This window comes from Vidua chalybeata, chromosome 1 (assembly GCF_026979565.1).
Source record: "Vidua chalybeata isolate OUT-0048 chromosome 1, bVidCha1 merged haplotype, whole genome shotgun sequence".
In the NCBI taxonomy this organism is placed as follows: Eukaryota; Metazoa; Chordata; class Aves; order Passeriformes; family Viduidae; genus Vidua; species Vidua chalybeata.
The window spans coordinates 56,424,651-56,438,806 of record NC_071530.1 but is presented as its reverse complement, the minus strand read 5'-3'; the positions used below and the strand labels follow the sequence as shown (position 1 = coordinate 56,438,806).

General features: G+C 40.6%; 1 protein-coding gene across 1 annotated transcript in view; it reads right to left on the bottom strand.

The window, feature by feature from the left end:
• PDE1C (phosphodiesterase 1C) overlaps positions 1 to 14,156 on the bottom strand; it is a 113,861-nt gene that overhangs the window by 18,694 nt on the left and 81,011 nt on the right. Inside the window, 2 exon segments of the mRNA XM_053959357.1 lie at positions 3,650 to 3,722; positions 3,724 to 3,749. Of these exon segments, the coding sequence (XP_053815332.1) occupies positions 3,650 to 3,722; positions 3,724 to 3,749 (99 nt within the window).

Below are 14,156 nucleotides of genomic sequence, written 5' to 3'. Positions count from 1 at the left end.
CACATATCAGAGGTTTGTTAGGGAAGACAGTGTGGATCAGTTCTGCCTTGAGTACAGACAAACCCATTAGTGGGATTGTCTTTGCTCAGGGACCAGGTTGTACATGGTGGATAATGCAGAAAGATGGAAGAACACGATGTGTACCTCAGGAAGACCTGATTGTGGGGGGAGACTCATATGCAAATATCTCAATTTGCTGGATGTTATTGACATTGTTTGTACATTAAACCACATAGACATAAGACAGAAGGAAATGTGTAAGTGTCGAAGGTTTGAGCAAGTTAGATAGAAGGAAATGTGTAAGTGTCGAAGGTCTGAGTAAGTGGAAGATGGAAGTTTTACTTTATGAAGTTTTTACATGATATTTGGTAGTTATGTTGAAGATTTGGAGATAAGGGGTAGAATGTCCTAGGGTGATGGTATGGTGCTTGTATCCCAAATCGTGTGTTCTGTTCATGCCTGATATTATATTCTGTGCCTTCAGGACTGACTCTGAAAGTGAAGGATTGTTTTGTCTTGTTGTCAGCCGGCTCACCTCCCCCCATGCTCTGTGTCTAGGAGAGGCTTGGCTGGCTTGGCTTGCTTTGGCTTGCTGGCTTGGCTTGCTTTGGCTTGCTGGCTTGCTGGCTTGCTTGCTTTTGTTTTTGCTTATTAGTTAGTTTAGCTAGGCAGTCCAATTTTTACCCTGGACTGTTTCTTTTTCCCTTCCCTTTCCCTTTCCTGAATATCATCTGAACCTGCTCTGGACCCGGACCTGGGAAACATCAAGAAACACCGAGAGTCTGCATTTTGTGACCTGCAGCAGCCATCCCCAGCGCCGGAGACTGATAGCTGGGCGACCACTCCCAGGAGAGACTTTCTGAATTTGTCATCTCTTCAGAACGGTGAAAGAGTTTTGTCATCTGGTGTTGTTTTTGTATTGGGGAGTGTTTTTGCTTGTTAAATAAACAGTTTTTTTTCCACTTTTCTCTGAGGAAATCCTTCCCGAACCAGGTGGGGTAGGGGGCTGTGGGGAGGTTGGCTTTCTGGGGGCTCCTTCTGGAGGTCTTCTTCCAAATTTTGCCCTAAACTAGGACACCGCTCCTTCCGTGGTGGCAGCACCAGGGCTCTCTCTGCCTTTATGTCTCCCTGCTTCTCACAGCCTAACCTAGTCTATTGTTTTTTAGGTGATGGTGACGGGTAAAAGTCAATCAGGAGATGTGTTTCCCTCTTCCTCAGCTAGGGCATTTGTCTAGACCCCTCTACTGTGTTCAGTTTTTGATTTAGGGTCGTCTTTATCTCCTAAAAATACTCCCATGATCCTAAGGGTTTTTTATTTGCATGTTAGTCCTGGAATGGCAGCGTGGGGGATGGGAGGCCAGTTATCTCCAGGTAGTTTAGAGAAAACAAAGAGAGCAATTAGCTAATTAACATTTCAATATCGGTACTTAGCTAGAGTTAGTAGGTTGATTTTTTGGTTTTTTTAATGTTGGGGTTTTTTTGTGGGTTTTTTTTTTTTTTTTTTTGTTTTGTTGCCATGGGGACTAAGAAGGCCCTGCCCACGTCTCTGGGGAACACGTGGGAACTGTTCATTACATGGTGGTGGTTAAGATCAACACCACAAACATGAAGCATAGAGTACAAAGGATGAAAATAACTGAAACATGGTAACATCAGAGTACTTGGGCAGTGAATATGTCTAGCAAAAGAGGTGTGAGATCTTGAGGCGAGTGCACCTGAAATTGAACTGGTCCTCTCTTAAGGGATTGAAGGGCATTGGTAGCACTAGGAAAATACCTTGGGTTTTTTTTTTGCCAGCCTTGATTTTAATGTGACTGTTGCACACTAGTGGTACATACACCAGCTGGTGCAGTTTTAACGTTGAATGTGATTACAGACTTGTAGTGTATAACATTGCTAATTAACAGTGAGCAAATTTTTAGAAATAGAAATAATGGAATTGGTAGGTGGCAGGGATACTTCTAACAAGAACACTTTAAACAAAGAATGTTCAGACAGGTTTCTGTACATGAAATTTTGCTTCACAAACTTTGACACTCCTTGAAGGAGCCAACAATGGTTTTCTCCATTTTTCCAAGGTCCTGATCCAAACAACGTCAAAGTTACTGAGTTGTCATGGATTAAAAAAGAATTGCAACATACGATCTTAAGATGGGTAAATAACAAGTTATCAATGGGGAGAAAAATAAAGATCCATAAATAAATTTAAAAGAGTGATGAAATGGTCAGGATTCATAATAAAGAAGGATTGTTGCTTCTGCTGTTCAATGTGCTTCTCCAGAAGATGTGATTTGGAAAAGTTGTTGGTGGAAGATGAAAGCAAGTGGGGAAGAGCAATAAAGAAAAAGTGAAGAAGTAGAAAAGAAGAAGAAGCAGCAGCTTACTTAAGTGTAGTTGGCAAATCAACCCATTCAATGTTGGTTTGTTCAGAAAGATGCATATAGAGAGAGGCAACACTAACTCCACAAGTCCACATGTGTACTTGGGCTAAACATTAATTAGGATTTTTTGTAGATAATTCTACAGAAACTACTGTTCAGTCCTGAAGGAAGTTCAAAAATGAAAGTACAACTTTAAAATCTATTCAGAAAAGCATAGAAGATAAAACAGAAAGTGTAATTACATTATTGTTAACATTTCTGGTATACCTGTAACTTGAGCAGTATGCAGTGCTTGTTCTCTCCTTTCAAAATGAGATTAAAACCAAGAACGATACAGAGAAGAGCAGCAAGGAAAATGAAAAATAAACTAGGTTTGCTGGTGAGGAAAGTAAAAAGAGAACTGCAATGACAGTTGAGGTAGTATGTAAATCACCAGGGGCTTGGGGATGGAGGCTTGGGAAACAAAGAGCAATTTGCCGATGTTTCTCAAAGTGCAAAATCTGGGGTGAGAGGAACTTTTTCACAAGGGACATGTTCAACTGTGAAACTCAGACCCATGGGACACTGTGTATTGAAAGAATGCATGGGATCAAATCCAACTAAATTAGTGTTATTTAACATTCAACAGAATTTGTCAGTGTTATTAGTCAGTGTTATTTAACATTCAACAGAATTTGAACAAAGAACAATTTTAATGTTGTGCTATATGTTCTTTTTCTAGTGAGTGAAGAGAGAGGACCATTTGTAATCCAGCCTCCTACCTGCATCCTCCTGAATGCCTATCACACTATGACAGGAGGACATTTATTCTCAATACTGTTAAAGCAAGAAAAAAATTTCCCATGCTGTCTGAAATAGGAGTAGTTTTAACTGTGCTAGGCAGAAGGTCACATTGAGAACACCATAAGGAAACCAACAATCTAGGAAAGCACTGACTTAATTTGACAGGAGGTAAGTCACATACAATTACTTTGTGTATGTAATTCTTTTATGGTAACAGACCAATATTTTAGTACTAAGTGAGCATATGCTGCTATTGAAGTAATTTCTAACAAAATGTCCATTATATCATATAGTTAAATCATACACTTGGTTTTAGTTAGAATTGCAGTTACTGTCAATGCAGTACAGCCTGTGGAATGGTTCCACAATGTTCTCTGTCTGCCATTCCAGGAGAAGGCTCTTTTATCTCTTTTGTCATTTCCTATTCCAACTCTGGGGAATATGTTGAATTTTCTTCATTCTTCCCCTCTTGTCAAACACATTACCTCTCACCAGATGTTCCTCCAGTTTCTTGTGTAAGACAGGGAAATTGTCTCCTGGGTTGTGAGTAGGCCTCCTTGAGGTAATGCAGTTGAGGTTTGGTGGCTGGTGGTGACAAAGGAAGAACAGTGATGGTTACTGTGCCTAGATTTCACGCACTTGTGGAGAAGAAATGGATTCCTCAGGAGCTCTATCCATCCCACAGCCTGTCTATGCAATGGAGGGCTTCTCAGCCTAAGAGCCAGGATTCTTTTGGGTTAATGGGCAGTTACAGACAGTTAGGAAAACGTTCACAGAAAAAAAAAAAGTTTAAAAATATAAATAATAAATATAGATGTAAAACTCTAAAATGAAACATAGGCATCTCCAAAATTGAAAGTAGGGCAATTAAGCACTATAGAATACTGGATCTTGAAATCATACCCATATTCTTACATCTCAGCAGACTACATCAACACAGGAAAGAACAGTCTTATGGTTAGAAAACAACAGTTTAGACAGTAGATGAAACTGCCAAAACTAAATGAAGAAGCACCTTTATACTTACCTACCTACATACATATAGCAAAACACTTCATTGTTTTCAAAATATTGTTGGTCAAGGTAATTTTAAGGCAATAAATCTGAATTGAGATAATGTTTCTCAGAATTCAGGAATAGGTGATTTAGGCATTTTGTCTGATTTCCCAATAAAATACAGGCCATTGTGAAAGCTGGAAGTGCTCTACATAATTATCTGACCATTCTCAACTTCTTGACTCTGTTTATTTGAACCTACATCTTGCTTTCTTACCTCTTTACATGGATAGACCTAAAAATTAACCATGACCATCATCAAAATATTTTCGTCTTATGCTTAGTTATTATTTGCAAAATGACCAATTGAATAATTAATATGACAAGGATTTAAAAATGCAAGTCATTGCTCTTAGCAGGAATCCTAAGAAGCAAAAAATATTCCACTGTTGGAGCTATGACTTTTATTTTTAAATCCTTGTCATACTAATTATTCAATAGTGGATTTTTCTCACATGCTCAGGGAATAGTCAACCTCTAATGCTGGGGTCAGGAAGCAATCTTCCCCCTGGACAGATTTGCACTCATCCCTGGGGACTTTTTGCCTTCCTCTGCTGTATCAAATCTGACCACTGGTCAAGCTCCTCCAGTCCCTTTTGGCCGGGTTGCTGCCTGCTGCTCATGCACCATGAAGACAGACTGTTGTGCCCCACATTCATTCTTCTTTTATCGTCTTCCTTTGTGTGATTGTTACTGAAACTAATTATTCATGTTCTCTTCAAGAAACAGGGTTTTCTTGGTCTGTATTCCTTCTGCTGCTTTCTGTAGCTCTGTTAGACTGACAGACTACAAAGGATTTTTTTTAAACTAAGTTGAGATGCATCACCCAGCTTTGGGCTACACATGGGCATTGTGTTAACACTTGTGAGCAGGGGCTGTGAAATGGTTTCAGAAAAATAACAATAAATAAACCAAAAAATAAAATCCCGATTCCAGTTGTAGCCTTTGTGTTATGTGTCCTTGAAAGCATTTTTGGTGCTGAAAAACCCATGGCATTTCAGGCAAATGAAATTGCTTTTCAGCATTTAAGTCGTGGTCTGCAAGGAATAGAAATAGAAAGAAATAGAAATAGAAGCAGAAATAAATTGAAATAGAAATTAGAAATATAAATAGATATAGAAATAGAACAGAGCATGTTACTCCTAGAATTCTCTATGACAAGCTAAGATCCAGGTCTGAGGGCTCAATCCTAGAGAACTGCTCTCTGCAGTGCAGGTCCCAGGCCCACCCAGGAATCAGGGACAGAGATGGGCACACAGACTGAAAGTCCCAGTCTGAGCTGGGATCAGCCCTGGATCCTTGGGAGAAGATGGTGGGGGTCTTGGGTAAGGCTGGTCCAATACACTGAGATCTACATGCACTTTCATTTCCAAGCCACAGAAATGAAAATATGGTCACTCAGTGATTGCAAATGATAATAACCTGGATACATAAATACAGCAGTATACATCAGTACATCAATACCCCTGCTTTCTCATCACACTTAGTCCAGGTTCCTTGGAGAAATGTTTAGTTCAACCTCTTTGTACTCAGAAAAAGGAGTCATTCCAAGAGGCAGCAGATGTGCCCATGGCCTCTGGGCTCCCTATAGTGCTGTGATAGGTTGTTGAGTTGCCAGTAGAATTTGGTTTGACTGTGGTCAAGTCAAGGTAGGGACACTGTCAGGGCTCTCTCCTGTATGCGGCTACCTCACCTCATAAAACTTGACCAGCTGTGTGACCTTTTGGGTGATTCTTCCTCTCTCAAAATTGACAAAGGTACAGATTCAAAACACAGCAGTGAGGCAGACTGACCAACCTGCTGGCAAAGAGATGGATGGGATCATACACACATGTGCCTTTTTTGGTCACCCTCACTCCTTTAGAAGTGATATTAAACAAAATGTGATAAAGCTTCCCCTTTTAATTCAAGATGCTGAGTGCAATTTGCACAAAAACCAGCAAGACAATAACATTTACTCAATTAGAAAATTGTGTGTGTGTGTTAACACCAGACTGTTTCTTAACTACATGTTAGTGGTCGCTTCCAGCAAAACCAACCCTCCCAAAGCAAGATATATATAGAACTGCCGCTGTGTCCACCAGAAGCCCACCTTGGCTTGCCCGACCAGCTGGCATGGTCAGCTGTTGGGGACACTCCCCTGTTCCTCAGGGAGGTTTGGGGAGCAGCTAGGATGGTCACCTGCCCTGGGACAGAGGAGAAGTGGCAACATTCTGTGGAGGGAAGAGGCTGACTCTTTGTTGGGGTTATAGTCCAGAGTTTATTATAGATATCCAATGAGCTCTGCACTCCAGGGGAACAGCCAATGAAGAGCCCCGATCAGGGCTGTGTAACACATTATAAAGGGGGGTGTAAACAAGGGGAAGGAATCACCCACCAACCAATGGGGAAGTTTTGGGGAGTGGAAGGTGGGGAAACAGACAGACACAAAGTCCAATGGGGAAGGTTTAAGGGAGGGGCCCGTGGCCCTCCCCCAATCACTCGACGCCCTTTGTGGAAGGTTCTGGATAGGTGGGATGGGGAATCGAGTGATGGACAAGGCACCACGGAGGGGACAGGGGAATGACTAAGCAGTTTTCTGTGAAACATAGGTGGGGAGAAGGTGATTGACATAAAAGGAGGAGGGGGTAGCTTAGGGTAAAAACTATTGTGGAGAAAATGGGGGGTAAAGGAACAAACCATCACAGAAACAGAACATAAAAACCACAATACAACATAGAACATAGAGAAATAACACAATAATGATTGTAAATAAAATATGTCATCAGCACTGGACTATATGCATAGAAAACATTGTATTATTATCTACTCCCCAGCACATACTGTAAATAACTGCACAGAAAGGGCAGACTTGCAAACCATACCAGAACAAACAGGTGCTGTATAAGCCACGGTAACAAGGCATGGATAGGAAGTTACCAGTGTTAAAATAGCCAAGTCAGAAAAACCTCCACTCTCTCCCTAATCCAATTGGTGCGAAAACATACACTGAGGTAGTAGGTTTCTAACAAAAAGAGACATAAAACACTGGCTAGTCATTTCTGGAAGTGCCAGACAGAAGGCACCTTCCTATAATTTAGGGTGACATTATCACAGTGAGTGCTGCTATTGGAAGCAAAGCACGACAGGCAACAAATCCAATGTCTTTTTGCAAAAAAAAGGAACACTATTAGGTTGATTGCTCCCCTCTTTTGAAGGTGGATCCTCCCTAGTGCTATTTTTCTAATCAAAACAGTTAAGAGATCCCTATGCAGGGAGATACGTTTACAGGGGATTAAATGTTATCATTCCCAAACAAATGAAGAAACTGGGCACACAATAAGAATTTGCGCAAGGTCATTTAGCAAGTCATAATGAAGGGACTGTACTTGGTAGCTGTGAAAGATTGGAAAGACTGATGTCTCGAGACATTTTGGGGTGCATGTATGTGGGGAAAGGGCAGGTCAACCCTTGCCCTGGCAAGGCAATGCACTACCCCTGTACACCCTACTCCCCTGGAGCCTGTATCCTGGCCTGGCAGATCCTGCCAGTCCCTGGAGGCAATGTTTCTCACCCACCTCTGGAACCTCTAATCAAAGTCTTGAGTGGCCAAATGACCAGAAGTCTCACCTGGGGGAATGGGCCCAGGAAGGCCAAGGGGTATTTCAGGCTGAAAACGAGGAAATCACGTCTTCACCCTACCACCTCCTAGAATTTCTATCTAAACACAACTGGAATTCAGAATTTGGTAGCTATGTGTGTTATTTTCTGTATCTTTTCTAATTCCCCTGTTTCTCTTTCTTCTTCTAATTCTCTCTTCTTGGAATTTTCAGGTAACTTAAAATAGAATGGGTTTAGAATTTCCTAAGGTGAAGGGCCAAGTTCATGCACTGAGAAGTGTTTAATGCTGATTGAATGTGGTACTAAACCTTTTGCCAATTTTCTCTGATTTTCTGAAGTTGCCAATGAAGTATTTTTTGTTATTTTGACCTCTTGAGAATATCATGTCCGTGTGTCTCTCATGCATCTAACTCAGAGTACATGAACAACCCTAAGCCTTGTTCAAAACTTCATGGAGCAAGTTGTTTGGGGCTTTACAGCTTTATGCCAAAACATTCTCTTCTGCATTTATACCCCAACCTGCTTATTATAACAGTGGTCCACAGGCTCAGAAATATCACACATAAGGGATGTGCAATTTGCTTTTTGCAGGTACTCATTAACAGGTCAGTGGGTTAAAAGTGGTGCTGCCGTGTCCATCCAAAGTCCATTCTGGTCAGCCTGACCAGTGATGACATGGCTGGTGGCGGGGGACAGTCTCCTATGTTCCTGCAGAATTTGGAGAGCGGCTGAGGGCCAAGTGCTCATGCTGTCAGCCCTGGTTGGAGGAGTGGCTGGCAACAACTGTGGAAGGAAAACAGGCTGACTCTCTTCTGGGGCAAATTCCAAGGTTTATTGAACGCTCTGAGGAGCTGTGAGCCTTAGGGGAGCAACCCGATGAGAGCCCCGAGGGGCAAGATGCAACAGTTTATAAACCGGAAAGGAGACAAGGGAGGGGGATCACCCCACGACCAATGAGGGATTTTAGGGGAGTGGAAACTGGGGAGACAGAGGGATACAATCCCCAATGGCGAATGCAGGGAGGAGGGATCCCTGGCCTTTGCCCAATCACTCGACACCCCTAAGGGAAGGTTCCAGATAGGTGGGATGGGGAGTCGAGTGATGGATGAGACATCAGGGAGGGGACAGGGGAATGATTCAGCAGTTTTCTGCTGATTGACTCCAGAGGAGGAGGAGGGGATGGACATATAAGGAGAGAGGCAGTTAAGAGTAAAACCATCGGGGCATATGGGGATACAGGGGCAAACCATTACAGAAACAACCTGAGATATGAAAATACAATACAACAAAGTGGGATAGAGTTGGAGAAATGAATGAAAAGTCCTGTGTAAGCATTGCTTATTAAAAATAAACTAAAGACCAATGGAAATATGCTAACAGGTATAAAAATGAATTAGTTTTAATATTAGATCTGCTTATATTACATGAGAATTATAGATGTAGTGAGACATGAATGTTTCATTCCTCAATTTTTCCTTAAAACAATGTTTTTCTTCAAAAAGCAAGACCTCTCCAAGATCTCTCCAAAGAGCAAGACCTCGAAATGCCACCTGCAAGAAAATCCTAAGTGATCAAAAGTAGTAGCCTTTTTAGAAAGATGCTCGGCCTAAGTGGGCAGCTTTACCTTTATCTTATTTGCAGAAGTTGTCAGCAGTGGATGGAGAAGGGGGATCAAGCTGCTTTTGGTGTTGAAGAATGCTGAGACTAGCCTGACTCAAGCCTAATCCCAAGGTTAAACACTCCAACTCTTTCCTGACAGAAATTGGCACCAAAATTCCCGATAAAGGAACTGTGGATAAACCAACAAGTTATAGTACTGATAACTTGCCTAAAGCTGCTGAGCTGCAGTGTGCTGTTCTTGGTGTAGATATTCTCACAGATTGTGATTTCAGTCAAGAGAAAAGCTGAAAGGTGAGATTTATCTTGGGGTCCTTAAATAAGCTAGTTGTATTCTCTACCTCAGTTTCCCTATCTTTAGAAATTACATTGGTAATGACATTAACTTCTCCCAGGGGGGAAAGTGGTAAGAAATAACAGCTGTCCAAGCAACATTCTCACTATGCTTAAAAACAGCTTGATTATTACTAGGCCTCTCTGGGGAGCCAGATACTGAAAAGTAAACAGCAAGCACCATGCCTGCATCACATGTAAAAAGCACAAATAAAAAAAGAAAAAAATTAACCCTTCTACAACTTGAATTCAAATACAGGGGAGATCTCATTGTTTGTATTTGGTAATAGGATGAACATACACAAACTCAGTTACAGAAAAACTGGAAATGTTGAAAAATGTTTTAGAGACCACAAGCCTCTTAATTCAAATCAAGAATGAACAATAAATACATATTGTTAAAAATCAGTTTCAGAACAATTGGGAATATTTGCCATTACTTGGTGTCATTCATTTTTGTTATAAATGAATGCTCCAATTTAATAATTAAAGAAATTGATTAAATGATCAAAGTATAAATTTGGAAAAAAAAGGAAAACCACAAGTGATTTGACTCTGAGTCAGGTGATCAGTGTCAGAGAGACTTAGGACTTGGCCTCTATGGCACCAAAGTCCCCATAGATCTCCGAGGCTCAGTTCTAAGGGGTCTATTTTAATACAGTCTCTTGGGCCTTGGAAGGGGGTCTTCTTTAGCATATTATCCTGCTTTTCCTGGAACTAGTGGAAAATTGCTGGAATCGTATCAAGTGAAAAATCTCTGGGATAAGCTTCTGATGATGCCTATCAAAAATGTCTCCCGCTGGGGTCTTGTCAGACGAGAAATCCCTTGGAATATAAGTTTCTGGAGACAGTGTCTTTTTGGCATTTTGGATTTCTATCACTTAGCTTGCTTGTTGCCTGACACTGGTTTCAGTACACAAGAAGCTGTGGTTTTTAATTTCATTTAGCACAAATTATTTTATAATGTATGTTACATATTACAATTTTGGTTTTCCATTTCTTTCCTTATGAGTCTTAACAAGCCAAATAAGTTTTTTCATTACTCTACCCACTCAGTCCCAGGAGCAAACTTGTGCTAAGTTTTGTTTTCAGCCTGCATTTTAACTTGTTTTCTATTTTCTGAATATAAAATATAGCATAACAACCTGCCTTTTTTTCTTCCTTGAAAAATGTTACAGAACAGGAGTCTTTTGCTTATCTTAATTCAGCTCAGGGAAGACGTGTCTATTATCAATTCTGCTTATATAAAAATACTCTAAAGTTTATTATCAATCTCATACATGGAATTTGCTGCAAAATGCTAGCTGAGAAAAGGTTACTTTGTAAAACTAAGATGCTTGAATTTGGTTAATTTCCCCTTATTGCTCCTACCAAGAGGTTTAATGTTTAATATTTAAAACCTGTCATTGTCAGGTAAACCATAAGCACAGTGAAATCTACTGTCACAGATAATCCACAGTGCCCACCTGAAGGTAGACAGTGCACTAGGGCATGACTTTGAAGTGTATCATCAAAACAAAGAGAGATAGTCTGCCATTTATAGAACTCATGGTGGTGTAATCAGCTTCTACCATAATAAAAGAAGGTGGCCCCACCCTGATGGCATTTACACAGAATGTCCTGTGTGTGGTGAGCTGTATATGTTTTTTGTTGTTTAGTCTTTGTCTCCAGATGCTGCCCTGGAACTAGAAGAACTTTGCATGCAATGTCCTTTGATTTCAGTGCAACTAAATGAGTCGTTAGACCCTAAGTATTATTTTGCATTAAGCTTATTTGCAAATGCAATGACTTTTGTCTCCCAAGTAAGAATAGGGAGGAGAAAAGGGCAGTGAAATATTACTGTGAGAATCTGGGCCTGTAGAAAACCAGAAGATCTGGTAAAAACCTAACAAGAACATTACAAGACCAACAGTAAGGATTTTTTAAAAATTGCATATAAAATTGTATAAAAATATCACCCAAGCAAGAAGAAAAGCAAAATGCTTACTCTGTCATTCTGCTGCTAGATTTTATCGCTAGAAAACCCCAATGGCCATAAATAATTTGGTCTGTTAGGTGCACTCCTACAACCATCAGCAAAGACAACAGAATTATATATATTCCTCCTGCCACTGGATAACATCTAAACTCAGGGTGTTATAATACACATGTGCTTGGAAGAGACCAAAATAATACAAAATGCCAAGAGTGTGCTATGAAATTTGTGAGTGTGTGCTGTCTTGCACTTAAGTATAAGGGTAAATACATTTGCTAAAACTGAGTTTCAGGTCCTCAGCCAGCTTGCTTGTAAGTTTTATTCTACCTGGTGGTTAAGTCTGCAGAGCAGGGTGAGCTGATGCCTCAAAATAAGGCCTGCATCCTGGTCCTGCCTGGGTACAGACCAGAATCCTTTGTGCTTACTAGGGATAAAAACAGATGTTTCAGCAACAGGAAAGCAGTCTCATCAACTGGACGTGCCCAGAGAGCATTTAATTTTAACATAAAATAATTACATTGGCAGTGGTCACCTGTGCAGCTTCTGTGCTGACCTTGCTTTTACGCAGTAGTAAGACAGGAAAAGGGATATCTGAGATCACAAAGCTTGTCTACCCATGGGAGCAGGAGAAGCCTCCTATAAGGATGCACAGTTGACACTAATCTGAGACTGAGAACACCTGCTCATGTTGTGGGTAACAGAAATGGGAAAATCCTCTGTCCTCACTTCAGATGAAGATGACTTATGAAAAGTGGAAGGACAAAGTTTTTTTCCTCCTTTCTATCTGGCCAGCACTGATGTCAGGTCCATGGAGTAATTTGCATGTAGTCAGTGCCACAGTGATCCTTCTCTTCCTCAGCTAGCATGTTTCTGCTTTTGAGTGATGATGCTCAGACACCATGCCAGTAAAGCTCTGAGATCACCACTGGTTTAACACATTGGGAGCCACTGTAGAAATTGCAAGGATTAACAGAAAATTCAGGTAGCATTTACCTTTAGCTAGGTGAGCTTGTGGACCTGATTACAAAGCAGCATAGCATTATCAGCTATCTAATTTGAAATACATTTGCTTCCAGACTGAGCTTGTAAGACTTTGTAAATACACATACAAATATTTTTGTACTCAAAGGATAGTTTGCAAAAAACACTGCTGTATACCATTCTTCTCTAGCATAATCAATTACATTTTGGAAAGCTTCTGTCCAACTACAAAATTTATGCTTGAAAAAAGAAACACCTAGAAAAAGGTATTTGTCTCTTTAATCCACCCATCAGGTCCCCAAATGTCAGATTCATTATGATGCTAAACATCCTACTGTATAAATAGGAATGTGTTCATTCCAGCTTGAGCATACAAAAGGCTGCAGCTAGCTTCAGTTGGCTTAGATTGACTAATCTGAAATGTTTTAAATCAATCTAAAATTGAAAAATTTCTTTTTTTTTTTTTTATTTACTACATATTTTATTACCAGGGAAAAATAAAATGGTTTCCCTTATCTATCCCTTGGCTTCCCTTATCTATATTTTTTTCTCAAACATGGAAAATATTAGTGACATGCCTAATCTGTTGCTCTTTGAGACATTTAAATAATTAGCAGGATACAATGAAACACTAAGATGCTGGTGAGACACTAGAGCAGGTTGCCCAGAGAGGCAGTAGATGCCCCATCCCTGGAAGCAAGATCAGGTTGGATGAGTCTGAGCAACCTGACTTAATGGAAGATGTCCCTGCACATTGCAGGAGGCTTTGGAATAGATGGTTTTATATATCCTCTATGTCCCTTTCAACCAAAACTACTCTAATACTATAATTCTCTGAAAACATATTGACACTTCTTTTTCTATAGTGTGTTCAGGAATCCTGATGCTAGCCACTGGAGTCTTTAGCTAGCTCTTTTAGAACATCAGCAGCCAACACCAAGGTGTATGGAACAACTCCAGGATGAATTCACCAGGAGCTGAACTTCAGAGCTGTGGCTCTACAGTGGGATTAACTTTACCAGCATCAGGGAGAAAAGTAAAAGAGTTGAAGGATGCTCTCCACCTATCTCCCAATAGTTCTTTAAACCAGAGATTTGGAAGTGAAAGAGGGCTACATTAGCCCTCCAGTGGTTTATAAACAGGCCAAAACTGGTGGGCAGATACAAACAGCCAGCCAATGGGATAACCTTACAGGAGGAGTAAGGGGGGTGGTTTATAGAGTCAGATCCAATGAGAGTAAAAGGGAGGAGAAAGGAGAGTGGTTTACATCAGGGGTGGATACAACTTAGGGTAAAACCAACTTGGAACATAGGGAGGGATTTGGAAGCAACCATTATCAGAGAACCCAGATGACGAAACTGAAAGCTGGGGTAACACAAACAAGTCCAAGCACTATGAGTGCAAGGTCTACTAGTTCCCTGAACACCAAT